Source organism: Macrosteles quadrilineatus, unplaced genomic scaffold (assembly GCF_028750875.1).
Source record: "Macrosteles quadrilineatus isolate MER2022 unplaced genomic scaffold, UCM_ALF_1.0 Scaffold_3__2_contigs__length_128488019, whole genome shotgun sequence".
Lineage (NCBI taxonomy): Eukaryota > Metazoa > Arthropoda > Insecta > Hemiptera > Cicadellidae > Macrosteles > Macrosteles quadrilineatus.
The window spans coordinates 81050648-81072313 of NW_026542596.1; the positions used below are offsets into that span (position 1 = coordinate 81050648).

The following is a 21666-nucleotide window of genomic DNA, read 5'->3' on the forward strand; positions in this document are numbered from 1 at the left end:
TTCAACAAATATACAAGTTATTTTCACAGACTAATACTTCAAAGCATTGGTTCAATTTATTTATCACTTCCCCCAAGCAAAACTGTTTTTTAAACTGGTTTGCAACAAAATGTTGCAGTTCAGAGTTAAGAGTGTTTAAAAATATTGTTCTGTTATATTCATTGTAAATTGATAAAAAGGCATAATCGAATGATTGACCTTTTTGTTAACAACAAACACAATGTTATACGTAAATGTAGCAATGTTAATTAAAATGTATCACAAATTTGATAGCTAAAAATACAATTAACTCTTTCCTTTCCAATGAGACACAAATAAGAATAGACTGATCAGAGTTTCTCCATATTAGTTACCTTGTACATCTATCAACTAAGTTTCCATCGTCCACACGCACAGCGTAGAATACAGTTAATCTCACCAACATCAAGGCTGTCTCACCATCCATCTGGCCTACTACCTGGAACAATAAACAACAATTACAACAATAAATTAACCAAGTTGGGAAGTCAGCTGTGTTGAAAAAAGAGCACAAAGAACGTCCAATATCGTCAGTTTCTTCACCCAACCTATTTCCAGGCGTACACGGATTACGTGCATTATAAAAGCACGCTACTTTGTGTTATTTGGTTAGAATACAGGTTGCGACAAAGTAAAAAGTGTGCGGCAAAGTAAATGCAGCAATTAGCAGCTTTCTGTACTATAATCAGTGCAAGGAAGCCCACTTTGTCAGGTGACTATAAGAAAAAATAGTTTGTTTCCGGAGCAAATATGTTATTGTTAATATGTTCTCACAAAATATAATAATTATGTTTCTATGCCACAGTGTTTCTTTTTATGTATAGGATACTTAATGATACCTAATGATGAATTATGTTACCATGGCCTACTGTAATACAAGGCCATGATGAGACAAAAGTGGCAAAGCCGCAGTTCCGGCCTACTAAAACAGTTGTTGCATTAATTCACAATTGGGCGTCTGTGCAATATTTATGTTTACACGTTTGTGATTAAACCTTTGTTTTACAGGTACGGTTATTACCATAGCAATAGGCTGATGTGACGTTGCCACATACCAATGCAGCGGCCTTGTATTACAGGATGCTATGAATGATAAATGAATACAATTTTTACAGTATTTGACTAACCTTTAAAGGATCATCTTCAGAAAAACTGGAAGAAGTAAGATTCTTCAAAAGGAGATATTCTTGTGTGCTTTTACTGAAAGGTGATTTATTTATAACATTAGTGCTCAGGTTGGCAATATATTGATTTATAGGTTCCACCATTGTAGAGGTACACTGTTGAATCAGCTGAGAGAATGTGTCAATTTCAATCTGTAAAAAGTGAAGGGTTAGTAATTAGTATTACCATTGATTATTGGATATTGAAGTAAACATCACATCAATATCGACCAGCTGTTGCCAATTTTTCATTTAAAAAGAACATTGTGCGAGCCAGTCACAGAATCTGTTGATGTTTAAAATTCTATTTTGTACCTTATATTTTGTTGCTGACATAGTTGATGGGCCCTAAAGGCCTTTACACACTGCACATGGCGTGCACGGCTGGATGTACGTCACACCGGCCACGCTTGCTACGCGCCAATTCACAAGCCGTGGATGCTGTACCTGCCAATTTATCATCGTTATTACCGTCAGTATTCCAAAATTCAGTAGTTAGGATGTCAGCTCAGAATTTTTGTGCGGCTTACATTGGCTTACAAACAGCACCAGCAGCAGCAGTAGTGATTATAATCTAGTATTATTATATAGTTTGACAAAAGACATGAGTGAGTAGGCCTACATCCAATCAACAGATAAAGATAGCGTTGTCGAGAATTTAATCATTTGATGCGTGATCTCAAGCCCGAAAATGACAAATTTTTCACTGATTTTAGAATGAACACTCTGCGCATGCGCAGGCTCAAAATGTGTCCACCACTTTTAAAAGGATCGCTCAAGGAGCAAACAGTAGCCACGCGTGGCCAGTTAACGGGCGTAGATCGTGGCTGTGGCCTTGTGTGTGAATTGTCTCATATGATAAGCAGGGAAGCGATATTTTGATAGGTACCTAGCGTACATCCAGCTACGCATGCCACGTGCAGTGTGGAATGGCTTCAACGGTTGCAGGGTGTCTACTACATTCTGGATAAAAAATTCATGGACAATTCCCGTACATTTAAGGACACTTTGCCGTAACCTTTGTCGGTGTCATTAGGCCTACCGAATAATTTTCCTGATTTTTCAAACTGTATTAATCTTGTTATTAACTGCAGTTGTACCAGAGAGAAAAGTAAATAATAATAGATAGCCTAAGAGTTAAAAATTTCAAAATAGAAATTTATTGAAAGTAAACAAGCATAGGCCTACCTATACTTAGGTAAAGCTTTTATAGTGTAACAGAGAAACGCAATCATTGTCTCCTGCGATCGCGACAAATATTTCCATCGGTCACATAAACTTCATAACATAGCTTATACGATCCAGGCGGATTAATTTGGCATGATTCGCCCTGGCACAACGTTAGGCTCTCGACTAATTAAAAAAAAAATCTTTAATGCATATTGTTACTCAGTTCTTAGTACAAAATCAAGGTATTGTAAGCGGCTACCAATAAGCAATAAGCACAGACTAAGATTATTGCATTTTCATTTGCAAAGTTAATATCGACACATAGCTATCATTAGTTGTTTATCTAGGCTCAATTACATTTTCTTAATATATTTTACAGCTATTTCAAGAATCAAAATACCCAGGCCTAGGCCTAATTATATAGGAGGGCCTAAACTGGGTAACAAACAATGAGGTTATAATAGCAGCAAAGTCACTATCATCATTCTAGTTCATAAGATTTAGATTGCTTAAAGCATACAACTCAATAAATAAATATATGGGAAACAAAAAACATTGAAACCTGAATAGCCAACAATATAAGACAAAGATACAGAAAATGCAATGACATAATTTGAAACCAAGCAGGCCTACATAGTGATAAAACATTAATGCAAACAACAATGCTTGTGGTTTTGTCAATTGAAAGATAAAATATCCATAAAAAAGGGGTTAACTTACAAAAAAAGACTGTAGATTATTTACATGTTTAATATGAAACCATAAACAGTTTTATAGCACTAGGCAATGGCCGCGGCAAATTGAATCTTCAAGCCGAAAGTACAAGTAAGAAGTGAAATTTAACAGCCATTATAAAGCTATTATTTTCACGATAAAATAGGTTTGGGATCTCATAATAATTCCTCATAATATAATCTCATAATAAGACCTAGTAATAAAAAAAGAAGTTGTAGAGGAATAAAAGTGATACAACTTTTATGAGCTAGCTAACTGAGTCAACAGTTCTTGGAAGTACTTGACTTGACACTTGATTGTCGTGATAAAATATTAATGGTTTGAGATTGCTAATGGGATTTTTATTGCATAATTACTCTAGTAATAAATTATGAAAATGTAAACAAACATCTGATAAACCTTTTATGTGCTCCTAACCAACTAGCGACCAATAAAATTATGGCCCATTAAAAATTTAAGGACATAGTCTGGCATTTAAGGACAATTCCCGTACATTTCATGGCCAGTAAAAAATTAAGTACAATTCCCGGTTTTACCGGATTTCCCGGTTGGTAGACACCCTGGGTTGCTATAGCTCACAATAAGTCGTACAACCAGTTTGACTTGGTAAAAAAGTTCTTGTATACATGAATGAACTATATGAAAAATACTTGTTTCATAGCTTCATGCTTTACATTTTCCAATCATCAAAATTATCATTTAATTTCACTGAATCAAGGAAATTTGGAAATGTAGCATCATAATGTAAGACATATCTTACTATAAAATAACGGTAGGCCTATAGGTTAAATGATTACATTATTTACCTGGCTAAAAAGGATATCACTTAAAAGATGAGTAACAAATTTAGAACTTCCCGAAATTGTTTCTGATTTTTGATTAACAACTCTGACCAGAGCAGGTACTAAGATACTTAATCTTGTTCCAGGAAGCATTCTTTGTGTCGGTGTCAATGTTTTCAGAGGATTTTTGGTCACTGGAACAAAGGAAAAATAATTATTTAACAAGATATTCAGCATAAACAACATGCAAAATATTAAGCGAGGACGCTTTTGAGGAATAACTGTAACTTTTGTTTTTTTTTATAAATATCTGGTCCTAGTGACTTGGAAAACTAAACCAGAAAATAAAATACCCCTATCGCAGAAAACCTGCAGACTAAGTGAATTTCCTCGTTGGATTTCTACTGAAATATTTTCTTAAAATTGTCATATTTATTTCCTGTATAAATAACTTGAATTTGAATGAGTAATTAGGTTTGCTGCTAAAGGGAAGGTAGAAGGTGTTATTGAAATGTTAATAACTTAGTCTTAATAGTGAATAAACAAAATTGCCAAATTTGATTTAAGTACCTATATCCATAAACAAGCAAACTACAACAGTTTTCCTTTACTCCATTAGAATACAGTTGAACCTCTATAAGACGAATTTCAAGGGGTACGGGAAAAATTCGTACTATAGAGGTATTCTTAATAAAGAGGGTCGTTTTATCGAGGTTTAATGCTGCTGTTATTCTTCTTATAGAGGTTTCTCCTCGCTCCAAGGTTTCTCCAAACAATGACTGAGGAAAGAGGAGGGATGGGTGGGGGTTTCATGTTGAGACAAGCTTCTGTTTGTTTTTACGTACTATGGAGGTTAAGATTATGATAAATTTGTCTTATAGAGGTCACGTTTGTCTTGTAGAGGTTTTGTACTAAGAATATTCGTTGTATAGAGGTTAATCAGTCCTAGCCCATGTCACAAACAAATTCGTCTTATGGAGGCTTTTAACTTAATTACAACGTTGTATAGAGGTGTTTTTAACATTGACCTATATGAAAGTGTCAAGGGGATAAAAAAAAATTTGTCTTATCGAGGAATTCGTTTAATCGAGGTTCGTACAAACGAGGTTCAACTGTATCATAAAAGTTTTAATTTTCACATTTTTGGAATATTCTCCGTAACTGTCAGGCATACAACAATGCTTCTATATACTAAATTATTTGTTTTTTTAACCTCAACACAATGGTTTAGAAAGGGTTCTATTTGCTTACCAGATGTTAATGTTTTATAGAAACACCATTAGTGAAATAAACAGATTTAGAGAGCGGGAATGAATAAAGCGGGAATGAATAAAGCGGAAATGAGCTATTTTGCATAGTGTTTTCAGATGTGGAATTGTGACCATTACCTGTGGTAGGAAAAATATGTAACTCATAATAAAGACACACAGTAACATTTACAAAAGATTTTGTTAAACTAACTTTCAATAAGTTCCGTCCAGTTGAATTCGTTGGTATCTGAGGTTGCAGTGCTGATGGTAGTCTGGTTGATCATCTTCATGCAGTGTTTAGGTTTGTTGACTGCCTGATCTACCACAGCCAGTAGCAAATCCAGATTGTCTTCAGCAGGGAACCGAGACAAGTTCAGCACCCACAGATCCACCTCAGCCTCTACACCCTCAAAGTAACCTGACTGCATCAATAGCCTCTTCAGCACTAGCTTGGCTTCGTCTTGAGAGGCTAACAGAGGCACTAAGGTCTTCAGCATCTCCCCAAACTCTTCCTGAAATCAAAGTGTTTGCTTGGTTAAATGATTGTGAATTTAAACACAAAATGAGACATTATAAAGGCTTGGTTTTACAGATTAGCTTCCAGCTTTGATAAATATGGCCGAAGCAATTATCATTAAATGATGTTTATTTCTTCTCTCCTTGAGAAAAATGAAATGTAAATGAATTTTCATCGTAAAAAAAGATAATAACTTACAAGAAACATTGTGCTCGACACTCAATCAAATTTCTTTGGATTGAAATTACTTTGATATTCATGGTTTATCATTATCATATATGTGTATAGTTCAGTTAAGAGATAAACTTGAAGAAAAGTCAATTTGGCCCTGTACTTGCTTCAAGTAAAAGACTAATGATTTGTGAAGAATAATTTTAGGTATCGACTCACCCCTTCATTTGCATTGCCACATATGTATTGAGGCCTATGTCGATGACAAATTTCTGGGGTTAAAAGAGGACAACTTATTTTACAAAAACAAGTTTTATGACATCTGAAGATGTTTAGAAGCTTAAAACTTAGCCTTACGTCACATAAATTGTAAAATAACATCAACGTCTTAGCTTCACAATAATTAACAACACCAGAGCACTAAAGCGCAGGCCTACCTGAGACGGTTGCACATTTCTAAAGGTAGTGATAAACTTAATGACTTTGACGTCAAACAGCTGTTTAGTCAGAGGGTTGATGGTGTCCAGTGTTGTCGTCTGCAGCTGGGTTACAAACACTGGGGGTAGATACACAGGGAACACCTGGGAGTAGGAGAGCAGCAGATCTACCAGAGGAAGGTAATACTCTGTCTCTGTAGGAGTCTTCAGTGTTCCCTGTTCTCCCCCCACTCCTAGACTCCACGCCATCATCAGCTGTTGCTCAAGGGCAACATTCTGGAATCATCAGTTTAGATTTCTGTTTGTTCATATAAATAAATATTTATGTTTATAAAAATATCTGTTAAATTTTCCCCACCAAAAATACAACACAATCTAAATTAACATCACAGAAGTCAGTTTTTAACAGTTTCTGAAATAAAGAGTCAAGGCACCCTGAAGAACCATATTTGGAAGTGTTTTATCTTTTTTAACATGATCATCGCCCGAAGACCACAAAACATCAATATGTGACTATGGAATCCTGGAGATACATTGTGTTTGCAGCCGAGTTTTTTTAGAAACTTGATACTGCTTTTGTCAAGAAGAGTATCAGTTTATTTGCAGTATAACTAACCATCGTGGGTGCTCAATTATCAATTGTCAATCAAAAAGCTGTGTTCATCACAAAAATGTGTTTCTTTTAGGCAAGTTTCCAAACAAAATTTGAAACATGTCAGTATTGGTGACTAAAACAGGGGTCTAAAAAAACTAGCTTCCAAACTTACAAAGTGATGATTATAAAATAATTTCAATTAAATTAACAAAGCATCTACACCAATAGTGAAACCTCATTTGACCCCTGATATAAAGTTCAAACTAGCCTAGTTGAAAATATCAAAACCAAACTCTCATAGCTATCAAATTCATTAATCAACGTTTCCCCCTTACCTTAGTAATATGGTCGTTTATTCTCTGCTGGTATTCAAGGAATGTCTTAGGGGAAGTTGTATATCTCGTTTTGACCGCTGTGCAAAACTTATCCAGGGTCTGGAATGCGGCGTTGAGGAGCTTAACTGCCTGCAGTCTCAGGGTGGGATGGGTACATTGCAGTCCTTCTCGCACACACGACAACAGATTCATGTTGAACACTGTGCGTACAGTCAGATGAGTCAGCTGATCCACACTGGCCGAAGAGAGCATCAGGTTGCGTTCAGCTGATAGTCCGTCAACAACCTGTCAAACAACCAGGATCATTTGTGAAATTAAGTCCAAGATAATAGTTTTAGTGAGAACAAGTATTTAAAACAGCTAATACGTAAACCGTTGTACATTTCTAAATGGGAAATTTCGCAAAACTATGGGGAGAAGGTTTTTGGGAGAAGGTGTATTTTAAATGGAAACACAATACATTTTGTAATTTTGTATCACCAAACATAGTTTTAAATTATGTGATTCTTACCTGTTTTGCAAATTTGCATGTGTACAAGAATGAAAAGGTGACTTCAGGCTGGAGAAAGCCTTGTATTCCGAAGTGCCTGAACGTCGGAGCCACAAGATCAGGGCAGGCTGTCACTATGTTGAGAGCCAACTCTCGTACCTGGCCTACGTTCCAGTAAGGATCCATGGACTGTGATAACAAATACAATAGCTTCGTTAATTATTTTCATTTAGCCTATTTGAGGTTAACCTATTTTCCCAACCCTAAAATTTGACTTGATAGGGTGGCTACTATAAAGTGTTCTACAATTTGCATGACTACATTTTGTAAGATGTTCTGTGATCGGTCAAATGTTTACTTCATGTAAAAGTTTAGTTTGACTGTAACTAATGAAAACACCTGAGTTTTAATGTGTAAAACCCTTTATTAAACCTGAGCTGGCATTACATCGAAACCTGTGCTGGCATCAATTTCACAAATTGGACATGAATGCAACTAAATATGATGGATGGATTAAAAAGATATTTAATACTCCTCCCATAGGTTTGAATTGATTATTTAATTTGTTTTGTATTGTATTAGGCTGGCGCACACTATCCCGTTTCGCCAGTCTGGTCAAACGGGACCCGTTTGGCAGGATGATTCAAACTCATGGGTTTTAATGGGAGCGGTCACATTTTTGCGGTTGCGTAATAGCGGGACGACGGGATGAAAGGCAAAATACATTCAGTTAAATGAGAGCAGCCACACTATATCCTGTCGTGTAGAATAATGTTGTCGCTATCAACAGTGCACTGCATGTGATGCTCGCACGCGCTTTCACTCGACATTTGTTTGTTGCGGTAGAACAGGACAAGTGTGACAGGGTAATGTCAATGCAGTAAAAATGCATCCCGCTAAACCGGATAGTGTGGCACCGGCTTTATGTTGATTACTTCATGAGGACAAAGTTAGACTTTATGACAAATCACCTGTGAAGAAAATTGATGCATCGTAATGTAAAAAAAATGAAAAAAAATTACAATAGTGCTACAGTTTGAATCCTTATTGTGGTTGTTTTTAACAGTTTTTAAACTTATATTTAAAGTATGTTGGCAATTCTAACACAACTATGCAATGGACTCCTAAATATGGTTACAATGAAATGCCAAAATATTTTGCAAGTAAATAAATTTGTCCACTCTTGCTGTGGAAATTACAATAATTAAAGTAGCCCCATCAACAGTCATACCTGCACTGTGAAGTATTCCTTAAACGATTACTTAGCAAACGGTTACTTATTAATCTAATAAGTACCTTAATGACAGAAAACACAAGTTCGTTGTAGTTCCTTTGGTCGAGTCCAAGTGTAGGGTCAACAAAGGCAACACCCAGCTTTGTGTTTGTGCACAACTGCAGCAACAGCTGATGTAGAGAAGCTATCACATCGTCTGCCTAAAACATACAGCTTGCTTACACAGTAGGTCTACACTTACATCTAACATAAACTGAGTCCAACAACAAGAAACAATAGTAGTCTTGGTTAAAGGTTTTGTTTCGATACAATTTTATTGATTAAACCTCACATTGTAATATATCTCTGAGGATATGAAATATTAGGCCTACCTTTATTTAGCTAAACCATGTAGTCAGGGCTGTATTGCCCTAACAGCGGACACGGCGGTTGCCAAAGGACACACTTGGTGCCCTAAAGAAAATTCATTCTCTGGAAAATTAATTTTACCAATGATTTGTTAGTGGATTTGATTTTTTTGATCCAAGCTTTTGTCCTCGCTATGGTGGAAACTCAAGCCAAAATCTACACAGATTACCTGATTGAAAATTATTTGTTCGGTCAATTGATTAGGCCTAAGTTTCTATGACCGCAAAAGATTTTCACCAATTCTCCACGACCAATGGAGACGTTCATGCTTTAGCTATGATTGTAGAAGACGGAGATGTCCCCGCAAACGCAGAATATTTTTACAATTCTGTTGTGACCACCCAATGTTTTTTCAATTGTGCCAGTCAGGATTTTTAATGTTTCTTAAACTTCAACTAAAACTACCCTGTGTATACTTACCTTAATATTCTCACTTCTTGTAAAAATATTACACCAACCATAATTTTTTTTGGCAAAACTATCAACACTCGTGAACAAGTCAAAAGATATTTAAATCTTTTAACACACTCACAGCTTCTTTAAAATTGACTGGAGTTTTTAAATTTTAAAATAATCAATAGAAAAGACCCAACTGTTTTAAAATGGATTCAGTAAAACTACAATAAAGTGCTTGCTTTGATTGCTGAACTACTCATTGAGCGACTCAAATTACAATGCAAATGAATTTGAATTAGTTAATAGTGGTAGGCTACTAAAAGTCTTTTACAATACTCACCAATTCAACATTTTTTTCTTTGTTTGTACCCTTGGTTGAAGGACCCGTCCATGTGTAAGTTTCCAGAAACTTCATCATTATCTTCGTGTTGAACATTTTAAGCTGCGAGGTTTTTGTGATCTGAGGATTGTCAACAATTTTCTCTTTTAATGTTGTCAGGAAAACCATCAAAAGTTGTCCATCATCCAGGGTTAAACCGGCCAGTATAATGGACTGTAGTAAGTCTGAAAAAGGTTGGATTCAGTTTTACATACAACTTAGGTAATTAACATAAAAGCTACCTGCTAACTATCAAGTACAAAAAAATGGTTTAACCGTGGGAAATAAATAAAAAGTACAGTTGTACCATGCTTAGTTTGATTATCTAATTCAAAAACTTCTTTGATTTAAACTAAGTTACTTTATGGAACTAGTATAATAATACTAATTAATTTGAATCAAATTTTTGATTTTGTTATTAGATAAGCTCATAACTCTATTTTTCCAATTTATTTGTTTGATAAATTTGTCAAAAAGTAAAATCCTAAAATCTAACCTAGCAAAACAAAAGAGTTGTAAACCAACCTTTGGATTACAACAACCTGCAGTATCAAGCTAAAATACTTCAGTATATATAGTACATGGTGTTGATGGTTCAAAAAGCGATGATGATGATATTCGTCTTTAATATTAACAAAAAAATACCGTAGTCTGAGTTAGCAATAGGTTTTAGATGGATTCAATACCCTTATGATTTGTGTTTTAATTTCTGCGTATGACATATCTACTAAGGTGGATGTTTAATCTATGGTACCACTTACTGTATGGAGTTTATGTTTGGGGCTGAAATTTGATGCAACTGTGGCAGCAGCAATGGCCATGCTTTGTTGCAGGAATGATCTACGGGTTAGATAGTTTTGTTTTAGTACTATTTGATAGATAAGAATGCTAAACGTGATTAAGACGGCATTTGGCCCAAGTAAATTCTTCAAAAAGCTTGCAATGGTAAAAATTGCATTGTGGAACAGTGTTTAAGCAATTGCCACATAGGCCTGATACAGTTTTTGATAAAGGTTTGTAGGTAAAGTAAATTTAACTAGATTTAGGGGCGGAAAAATTATTGGGCCTAGGGGAGCTAAAATGCTAAATCCAGCCCTGAAGATGGGATTAGAGGAAAAGATTATGCAAGGCTGAGGTAGATACAAATAGTTGGCATGGCTATATAAACATATTACGGTTTGAGTGCCACCTTGTGTGCAATAATTCAACTTTTCGGATGAAGTGCTTTATGGTCTTGGCCTGCCCCTGTTGGATAAGAGTGCCACCTAATTAAAGTAATCATCACTCACTCCTGTTGTCCAAGAGCTGCCTGATTAGCAGAGTGTTGTCGTGGTAGAAGTAGGCGAGAGTGTATCTGATGAAGTGACCTCTAGTGCAGTCTTCATCGTACTTCACAGGATGTTTGACCAGATGATTGACAGTGAGTTCTCGCAGAGACAAAGTAGACAGAACCTCTCTTGCCAGCTGACAGCTCAAAAGGACCATGGCTGGTGGGGCAACAGAATAAAGATTAGAATTGTCTTGAGATCATCTCCGACATGTTGGGATGATGATTAAAATAATATTCTGACAAGTGACAATACACTAGTTCCAAATGGCTAGGTAGTCAATAGCCCCAGTCAAAGATAATCATTTATGTTCTATCCCTATCATAATGTGACTCTCAATGTTGAGGAAGGGGTCAGTGGCCTCGAAATATCCAGTGTTTCTTTTGTGTTTTCTTCTGTGTTTCTGTAGTGAAGTGGGATGCCTACATTTCTAAAGGTAACCCTGCTTATCCTATCATTTGTTTCCCTTATTCTCAAGCAATAAGCCCTTTCTATTGAAACCTAACCTCATAACAAGAGAGTATACTTATGGTGATAAATGCACAATTTTTCATTATTGTCCTCAGGATTCTTGTGACTTCTTAGATGGCTGGATCCTTAGGTGTTGCAATAATAGTCTACCTAATTCTCCTAATTTTAAGGTTGCAAGTAGATGCATAAAGGAGCTCAATTTTTAATCAAAGAGTTCTTTCCTAGGTTAGGTTCAGAAATATATTCATAGGTAGAAGGATTACCACTGAGCAAATGTAGTTTCTAGAAACTAGAAACTACTTTTACTTTTACTCGTACTTACGAGTTAACACATTTCCAAAATTGTTAGGATGACTGAAGTCATTTTCATTGTGAGCCTTTATTTTCTGGTATTAAATCAAATCTGCCAGGTTTACAATACCTATCCATGATTTGTGACAAAGTTAATTTAAATATTGTAATGCAAGAGATAAAGTATAGAACTCAAGGATAGTTTAATGAATTCTGTAATCAATTCACATTTCCATCACTGTAAACTTTGACTATGGAGAGAAAAAGACATCCCCATTCGGCATTCCTAGATCTGTACAGTGAAAATTAATGTAGGTAGTCGAATTGAGAGAAATCCAAGACAGTCACAATCTGTGAATAGCTCAATCAACTATTTGAATAACAGATTGGCAAAAGTTGGTTGAAAGAGATAGAATATTTACTACTGTGAAACATACATAACAGAAATATCCCCGCAGCAGCAAACCTGCAGACTAAGTGAATTTCTTATTCTCTACATATTTTGTGAGATATGTTAGATTTATTCCCCATTTAAATAACATTGGGTTGAATAACATCAAAACGAAAAAGTAAATCAGTGCTGGGTCCAGGTCTTGCCGTGACATCTATGGTAGTAACTTATTCCCTACATGGAAAATAACCCAAAAAAAACACACAATGATATTGGTAATTGAAGTGCGATGATTAGGGTGCCTAAATGTTATAATAAGTGTAAAAAGATTAACCAACCAGTAAGCATAGAGAGGGTGATTTTCTTCTGAGCCTGAGAGCTGTTAGGGCCCAAATTGGCATGGATAGCTTGGTTGTTGTGTCGCAGCAAACGTTTGCATGCCTCCTCAGTGTTGGGGATGAAGCGAGGATGGTCTTCTCTGCATCTATGGAACAGATGATAGAAGTGTATAAGACTACCATACCTTGTTTTCCATCACGGGTGTCTGATATAAGACTGATTGTGACTTTGAGTTGAACAGATAGGAAGTATATTTGTTTATGCTTACTTATTTAAAGTAGATATATTTAACTACGACCTTATTAACTGCTGAGTGAAACCTGGTCATGTGACCCTTACCTATGTTGGGATGGGGGTCTTCTACAGCGAACTAATCAGTTTAATCAATTTAAAGCATATAGGCCTACATGAAATTATATTTTGCTTTATCACCCTTATTACTCTTGTTTTAATAGTAATTACTGTATTATTTTTATCCTCACTGAAGCAATTTTATACTTTCATAATTTTGACTTCTTTACCATAATCTATTATTTTTTAAACCCAAATTTAAATGTTCAGAGGATCTTAAAAGTTACCTATTTTAGTGATTTTGGGATTTCGGGGTCCTGAGAGTCCTGATTGAAACATAACAAATTTGTCGCAAAACGGCACTGGAAATCAGGGAAATATACAACAACGTTATGGTAGAGTATAATAAATCAAACTCACTGATATTTCCAGTCAACTAATACAATCCTAACTACTTTATGGTTTAGCTGAGTCTCTAATTATTTTTATTCGATCTTAAACAATGTATCTTTGCAAGTCAACATTAGTAATACGTGGTGTTCGCAGAGACGTCTACAAAATTGAGCGGAGTCAGGGCATTATTTTACTTTGTCATTGATCCTCACTAAATAAATCAATCAATCAACCGGTACGTAAACATTGATTATCGACTTGTGTCCAGACCAAGCTTTTTACATCAGTCAACATTGTTTACATTAAAACATGTCGTTCAGTCCTGGCCTGTCCCATTGGAATCTCACGTGATTTATATTAACTTGCGGTTTTCATTTTATTAACTAATTCATCGCTAATATGAGGGCTAACTGTAAAATAATCAAATAAGGTTTTTCCAAGTAAGCTTGCGAAATTTCAATCCCACGGTTATATTAATAGAACTGTCAAAAAACTTCAAGAAACCATATAGTATAAGATTCGAGCCATTGATGTCATTTGTTTAGGCCTAAGTATATGATCCATACCGTTTCTGTTTTAGATCAACAGTTGGAATAATTATATCAGCTGTTTCCTGATGTACTGTATTTAAGTCTACAGCTGATCTTATGCCTTTGTTCATGTGTCAAATACTGCTTCCATGAGAATTACATTGAAACTTTGAGACCTCATTTGGTGGATTCCTGGAAGAATTTTTTCACACAATATAGATGTTGGCATTTACAGATATGGTCTTTATTGCCATGCAAAATTTGAAAATGATTGCTTTAGCCGTCTAGGAGGAGTTTGCGTTGATTCATTAGATAGCCTATCACTTGCAAATTTTAAATTTACAGTTATAGTAATTAATTTAATTTCAATCAATTCAATTAAAACTCAGCTTAATAAACCGGGAGAAGAATAAATATTTCAGCGTTCCTAATGAATGAAATGCCGCTTAACAAGTTGTACCCTACAGCTAACAGAATTTAAATAAATTACAGTAAACCACTTACTTGGTGACTATTAAAGATAGGACCGCAAATATCGGCTGGTACTGATAGTATATTTTGCTTTCAAGTTTGTCAATCACTAGGATAATTTCTAAAGCACTGCCTCCCACGATCAAGTAGTCATTGATGATTTGGTCACCAGTGTTATTGGCAACCGCAAGAAGCTGTTTTACAGCTGAAAACAAACATGACTATGACATTGAGATGTGATTGTCACTTAGAAGTTGAGTTATTGGTTTACTCAGGTAAAAATATTATAATAAAGGGTGCTTTACAAAGAGGTCACACCAGACATCAAACACTTCACTAACTTGAAACTCTACAGTTAAAAACCTATAAGTATACACTATACATATATGTAAAAGAATACACAAAGGCTAATTTGATTCTGATCAATCAAAACAAAATGACAGACAAATTAAAGTTGTAGGCCCTATAACTGGGGTAATCTTGATTAATCAGGGTCTTGGACATAATTAATTGAAATAATTGTTCTCAGATTAACAAATTCATCATTCTTGTAGGCTAAATGTAATCACCGTGGTCTATCATGATCGATGAGAGGTCGTAAAAGCAACTTTGAACCTTGATTGTAAGCTACCCTGTCAAAAGAAAGAGTCAATCCTCCTTTTGCACACAAATGAAATAAACAATAAAGAGTTCCAACTAGTTCATCTTCACGCTACCCACTATAGCGTCTCATATAACACAAGGTTTGTCATGCTCCTTTGATTATTGATGGAAACTGCATTATGCAATTTACAGTACACAGTAGAGGTACAATGTTGTACTCATTCTAAGATCAAAATCCTAACAAGCAGTAATTAAAAGATTTCATCGGGTCATTTACTGGATCACAACATTGGGTGTAACCAATGAATGACATTTTGGTCATTAACTAGATTTGGATAAATTTTCTTAGTGTATGTTGGTGATGATGTTTCCAAATTAGGCCTAACTTAATTAAATGCTTGTTAGGAAACACAAAATCTTATCCTAAATCATGTGAGGATACACACTATAATCAGAATTTGACGGCGGGTTGAAGGTTAAGGTATTAAGGAACGCGGCAGCGTTCCGCCCCGCCAAGTCCCCCAGCGGTACACAGCTGCTGCAGTGTATATATACATGACGTGACAAAGTGGCTTTTTTACTCGTCTATAGCTCTGAAGAAACAAAAGCTATTAAAATAATTGTTCATCCACTGGATAGGGGCAATCATTCTTGGCAAAATAAAAAAAAAGAATTTAAAAAAAGGTTGTGTTTGAGCCAAGAAAAACTAGTTTGAAAATTCACAAATTTTCCGTGTTCTCCTTCTTCTCCTTAAATGTTGACGGACCTACAGCCCAAACCACTGGCTCAATTTTAATGTTTTTTATGTTGTTTGAAAGCCCTTAGCGTGTAGATGTGCCTTTTGAGGGTCACAAGTCGGTGCGTTGACCCATAAACCCTTGGCAAGCCCTCAAAGTACGATTTTGGCCCATTTAAATAACATGGGATTAAAATCAAAACAAAAGAAGGATCAGCTGCGATTAAATCTCAATTAATTTAAAATGTTAGAGAAATTCATAGGATCAGCTGAAAAATTATTTTAAAACTTTTATAAAGTATTTTTTTCAGGTATACCGAATGATTTGAGCTACTTACTATATAAAATTACTTAGAGCAGTGATATTCCCCGATACTTTCCATTGAAAAATGCAGTGTACCGATGGTACACTGGTACAGCAGCTCGTCATTTTTAACAGTTTAATACTACTTATCAAAACATATGAAACCTAGGAACTTGAAACTTAGTACTAGTACTAAGGTTAGTTTTAACATTGTTTCTTCATAATATTGCCAAAATTTATTTAACTAAATAAGGTTAGTTTTATGTTTTGATACACTAAAACAAATAAAACAATCGGGAAAATTCGTCTACGTATGTTAAACAAGCAAAAAAGTGAATGTAAAAAGTGATATGTAAATTTAGGATAAAAATGAGTTTTTCAATATTTGTTTTGCCTTATGCTATTTCTAACAAACCTAATCTGTTTGATTACATTTTTACTTCTCTAATAAGGGCTCAATTTACACTAGTCTTTAGATATACGGGTTTAATTATCGGAACACTTATGTAACACCAATGCATTTTATGTGTAGTTGTGCCCTGGTCTATATAAGAGAAAAGAGGATTTTTATTTTAACTGTTAATTTTCTACAAAAATAAATCTAACAAAAAACCACTAAGTGGTAACACTTCCCCCGCCAAGTCAGCAACCCAAAAAAGACAATAAATCACCACTTTTCCGCCAAGTAAAACAATGTAATGTATGTAAGTTTGGCCACTTGGCGGCAGACTTTTGCTTGATCACTTTAAAAAATACCATAAAATTAGTTTCATTGAGCAAGTATCTCTCCCAATAGTACATTGCTAGATGAGAGCTTATTTTACAAAATTTGACCTTATTTGTGTCACATTTCATAAAATCATAATAGTGATGGTTTTATATTTACTGATTACCTCGAAATTATTATACTTAGTTGGACTAATTAATTAGAGAAGTTGATTTGTGAAATTATCCACCAACGTAACTTTAATGAAAAAAAAAACAAGCAAAAGTCTGCCGCCAAGTTGCCAAACTTACATACATTACATTGTTTTACTTGGCGGAAAAGTGGTGATTTATTGTCTTTTTTGGGTTGCTGACTTGGCGGGGGAAGTGTTACCACTTAGTGGTTTTTTGTTAGATAATTGACTAGATAAAGAGAGGCCATTCACCTGATCCATATTTTATCAATCCTAAAAAGATTATTTTTATTATTATTAATATACATTGTTTCCAGCTTTTAAGTGAGAATCTTGAACACCTTGAAAACCCCTATTTGATAAAAAGGAAAGATAAATATAATTTAAAATTTTAAATAACATGCAGTCATTCTTGGATTGGAACAATAATTTATCTGTGGTAAATTTTATTTTTCCGTTTTTTATTAGGAAGTACAGGCCTCATACAAGATCTGATTTTTCCCTAACCAAAGGTGACAACCCTGCTCAACTGGTTCTTCCTAAACCAATATTTTAAATTATTTTAATACTAAAACACAAACCTCCAAGAGGATGATCTCCTTTAATAAGTTTCCTGAAATGGTTTCCATCAAACTTAACTGAGCTGCCTTCCTCCTTTTCAGTGACTATTAGTTTTCGTTTCTTTTTTTCAGGCTCACCACTTATGGTCTTTTGATCATTCATGTTCGTTGATATCAAAGTTTCAACGTTTGAAGAAAACCTCCTAAAAAAATACAGAAAAGTGAAAATATGTTTACTATAGTATCAAAGGCTGACAATTTTGAACTTAGATACAAATTTGGAATACTCTCCCCATGTGTACAGGCCTTACTTCATATCTAAAAAAGTACTGTAGGGAAGTCTCATAGCCATTGGAATTATTTAATTGGGCTTTAACCCTTCCAGGGCTAAATTAAATAAGAGGCTGGAGCTTCATTATTTTTTTCCAAGTTAAAAGTTAGTTAAAAGTTAAAAGTTAAGTAGTTAAAACTTAGTAGTTAAAAGTTAGTTTATTTTGTATTATTTTGCTTTAAATAATTCATGAATTATAAGAAAGTTTTCTTTAACTTAGAGTTGAATTAATTTTTTTACAAAAGTTGTGAAGAAAATAAAATTTGATCTGACAGATATATCCCTCTTAGCCCGTCTGTCGCTTGTAGCGATTAGAACGAAATATGAACATCTGCCAATAATTTTAAATGTTCTTGTGGGCGCCAGACGGGGATATATCCTTATAAACCTTAAAGTTCATTCCCTTGTTAGCCTATATTTTGTATCAATCAAAATGTATTACGAAGTAAATCTAAACCTCTTAGTTCCTCTCCCATCTTATCCCCATTTTCCATCAAGACTACTTCTAGTATGTAAAGACTGTTCTATGTTCAGGTTCATCACATCAATCACACTCCATACTATTATTTGCAATGCTACGTATGAATTCTTCCTCATACATACTTTTAGTTAGCAACTCAAAACATCTTCTTTAAAATGTTGATTGTTTCGATTGGTTTTAAGCTTAGCTCATTAACATAAAATAAAGTACCGGTACAAAACAAAACTGTAAACACCACTCACTAACAACTTTGTGCAAACTGACAGTTGCCAATATTCACACACATTATGGCAGAAAATAATAGCTGAAACAGCTTCAGCAATTATTACTTATCCATAATTCCTCAATGTACAAACTTATCGATTAGTTTTTGGACTACTGTAATACAAGTTATCTGTCTAAGTTAAAGCCCAGAAGAGAAATATCTCAGGACGGACATAGGCCTATCTTTTTCCCCCGGGAACGTAAACAGAGATTGACGGATATATCCATCCATAGCCCAGGAAGGGTTAGTTCGTAAACGATGATTTTAAAAAGTTGGTTTAGGCTACCTTATGGTTGCCAGTTTCTTCAAAATTGTAGAATTCTTGCTCGATGCACATTTTGCCACAAGTGTGGCATCTTCAGGAGCAAAGTTGATCACATTACTTAACACAACAAACACAATTCACATTTTCGGTCGGACGATGATTCACGGTAAGGTCGCAGGAACCCAAGTGTGCGAGCGCATGCGCAGACCGGAGGCCCTACATGTGTCACTATTTGACTGACAACTGGCTTGAGGTATGTTTGGTCGGTCAGGGGATGGGCGTGAGTTTGCGATGTTAGAGCTTTCTCTTCCAAGACTGCAACATTGCCAAGTCTCTGCGCGTGTGGCATCTCTGAAGATGCCACACTTGTGGCGAAATGTGAATCGAGCAAGAGTTCTACAAAAACAATTCATTAATTATTCGTTCTTGAAGCTGGAATAACAAACAAACTATGATTTTCGTTTTGGACTTGGGATTTTTCAACAAAAATAAGTTAGGCATAACTTAGATGATATTTTCAAATTCAACATGTAAAACACTGAGAGAAAAAATAAGAGGAAAACTAAGCAAGTTGTTAAGTGAACAAAATTATACCAGATAAATGTTTACAGAGAACAATAAGTAACTTAACCGTTGTTCCATTTGAATGCTACAATGGGTATGATTGTGTACATTAACCTGAGGAGACTTGTAATAAATTCCTTTGGCATGTTATACTTACGGAAACCGGCAGGGGTTGTTGTAAGACCTTTTAAAATTTAGGTTGGCCTAGCCTAACCTAATTTTTGTTTTCCAAAGGATAATGGAAACTTTGTAAATAACCTTTAACTGAATAACCAGAGTAACTCTCTAATATATGTTTCTGAGTAATCAAACGTCGATATTCATCAAAAATTGCATACTTTCAAACCTTCAGCTCACTGCTTCTAATAAAAAAGAAAATAATATGATAGGCTACGCTCGGCTTGGAGCATTAAATTGGACATAACCTAAAACTCACGTGGACTGGACTGGACAGCTGATAAAATAAATAAATACATTTTACAAACCAACCAAATCAAGTAAATGTTTGGAGTCTGATCCAGTGTTGCCACTCTTACTTACAGTCTAGTGTAATTTGGGTAATATTCACTAGTTTTCCCGGGTAATGTTTGAAAGTTAACTAACAAAATGGGGACCAAAAAAGGGTAATTTCAGCTCGTCCCTTTTTTAAGTAAAATCGCACCGATGAAAGGGCCCACTAGAAAAAAACACCGATGACCGATGAGGTGACAACACTGAACACTGGTCTGAGTGGTCTGCATGACCGTTTTGTTTTGAGTAATTCTTTATATAATTGATAATCAAGTAATCCTACTTTAGATCGAATAATATTATCAGAAAATGTAATAACTTAGGGTAAACTTATAAAATTAATAGTACATGATAAGAGGTTGGCACCACTGACTGGTGTTATCGGTGTCTGTCTGTGTCATCACTTTTTTTTTAACTTTTTATCAGGAGGACTTGTACCGTCGTGAAGTTAGCGGCTCTTTTCATCGGCGCTTTTTCGGTTTGTAATAGACGTGGGTTGGTACTCCTGCGGACGCCACAAACGTGTTATGCAGGGATGTCGGAAACACAATTAAATGACAATACGGTGCGAAATGATGTTTTTATATTTATATAATGTCAATTATACATTGATAAAACGTGTATACAAGTTAAAACTAATTAATTGACGTATTTTAAAAGGCATATTTGAGACCGTAGTGTACATTATACGTAGCTATGGCTTAACATAACGCGATCAATTAAAACTCCGAACATAAAAAGTGCATAATCTTTTTTCCCAAGCCCATCACATCAACTTTGAGCTATTCTAATGGTAATATACAGTGTGTAGAATACTCAGTATAAATATGATTGAGGCAGTCCAGTGAATTACGAAGCTATAAGGCAAAATGTATATGGTTGATAGTAACTCGTATCAGGAAAAAGTGCACAATCTTTTTCCTAAGCCCATCACATCAACTTTGAGGTATTCTAATGGTAATGTACAATGTGTAGAATACTCAGTATAAATATGATTGAGGCAGTCCAGTGAATTACGAAGCTATAAGGCAAAATCTATATGGTTGATAGGAATTTGCGTCAGGAAAAGTGCACAATCATTTTCCTAAGCCCATCACATCAACTTTGAGGTATTCTAATGGTAATATACAATGTTTAGAATAATCAGTATGAGTATAATTGCGGCAGTCCAGTAAATTACAAAGTTATATGGCAAAATCTATATGGTTGATAGGAATTTGCGTCAGGAAAAGTGCACAATCTTTTTCCTAAGCTCATCACATCAACTTTGAGGTATTCTAATGGTAATATACAATGTGTAGAATAATCAGTATGAGTATGATTGCGGCAGTCCAGTAAATTACGAAGTTATATGGCAAAATGTATATGGTTGATAGGAACTCGCATCAGGAAAAGTGCACAATCTTTTTCCTAAGCCCATCACATCAACTTTGAGGTATTCTAATGGTAATATACAATGTGTAGAGTAATCAGTATAAATATGATTGCGGCAGTCCAGTAAATTACGAAGTTATATGGCAAAATGTATATGGTTGATAGGAACTCGCATCAGGAAAAGTGCAC

At 35.1% G+C, this 21666-nt stretch overlaps 1 protein-coding gene across 2 annotated transcripts in view; it reads right to left on the minus strand.

Annotated features, from left to right (window-relative positions):
• LOC128989836 (uncharacterized) overlaps nt 1-19958 on the minus strand; it is a 57833-nt gene extending 37875 nt beyond the window's left edge. Inside the window, exons 1-14 of one of the 2 annotated variants that reach the window (XM_054411907.1) lie at nt 19751-19958; nt 17709-17890; nt 14619-14790; nt 12900-13045; nt 11370-11567; nt 10042-10265; nt 8960-9097; nt 7685-7852; nt 7174-7458; nt 6244-6519; nt 5330-5630; nt 3893-4062; nt 1146-1334; nt 354-457 (exon numbers count right to left, since the gene is read on the minus strand). In XM_054411907.1, the coding sequence (XP_054267882.1) occupies nt 354-457; nt 1146-1334; nt 3893-4062; nt 5330-5630; nt 6244-6519; nt 7174-7458; nt 7685-7852; nt 8960-9097; nt 10042-10265; nt 11370-11567; nt 12900-13045; nt 14619-14790; nt 17709-17850 (2513 nt within the window). In that variant the 5' untranslated portion in view covers nt 17851-17890; nt 19751-19958. Of the gene's footprint in view, nt 1-353; nt 458-1145; nt 1335-3892; nt 4063-5329; nt 5631-6243; nt 6520-7173; nt 7459-7684; nt 7853-8959; nt 9098-10041; nt 10266-11369; nt 11568-12899; nt 13046-14618; nt 14791-17708; nt 17891-19750 lie in introns of those variants that run through there. The other variant, XM_054411908.1, reaches the window with a different exon arrangement.
• Between the last annotated feature and the right edge of the window lie 1708 nt (nt 19959-21666).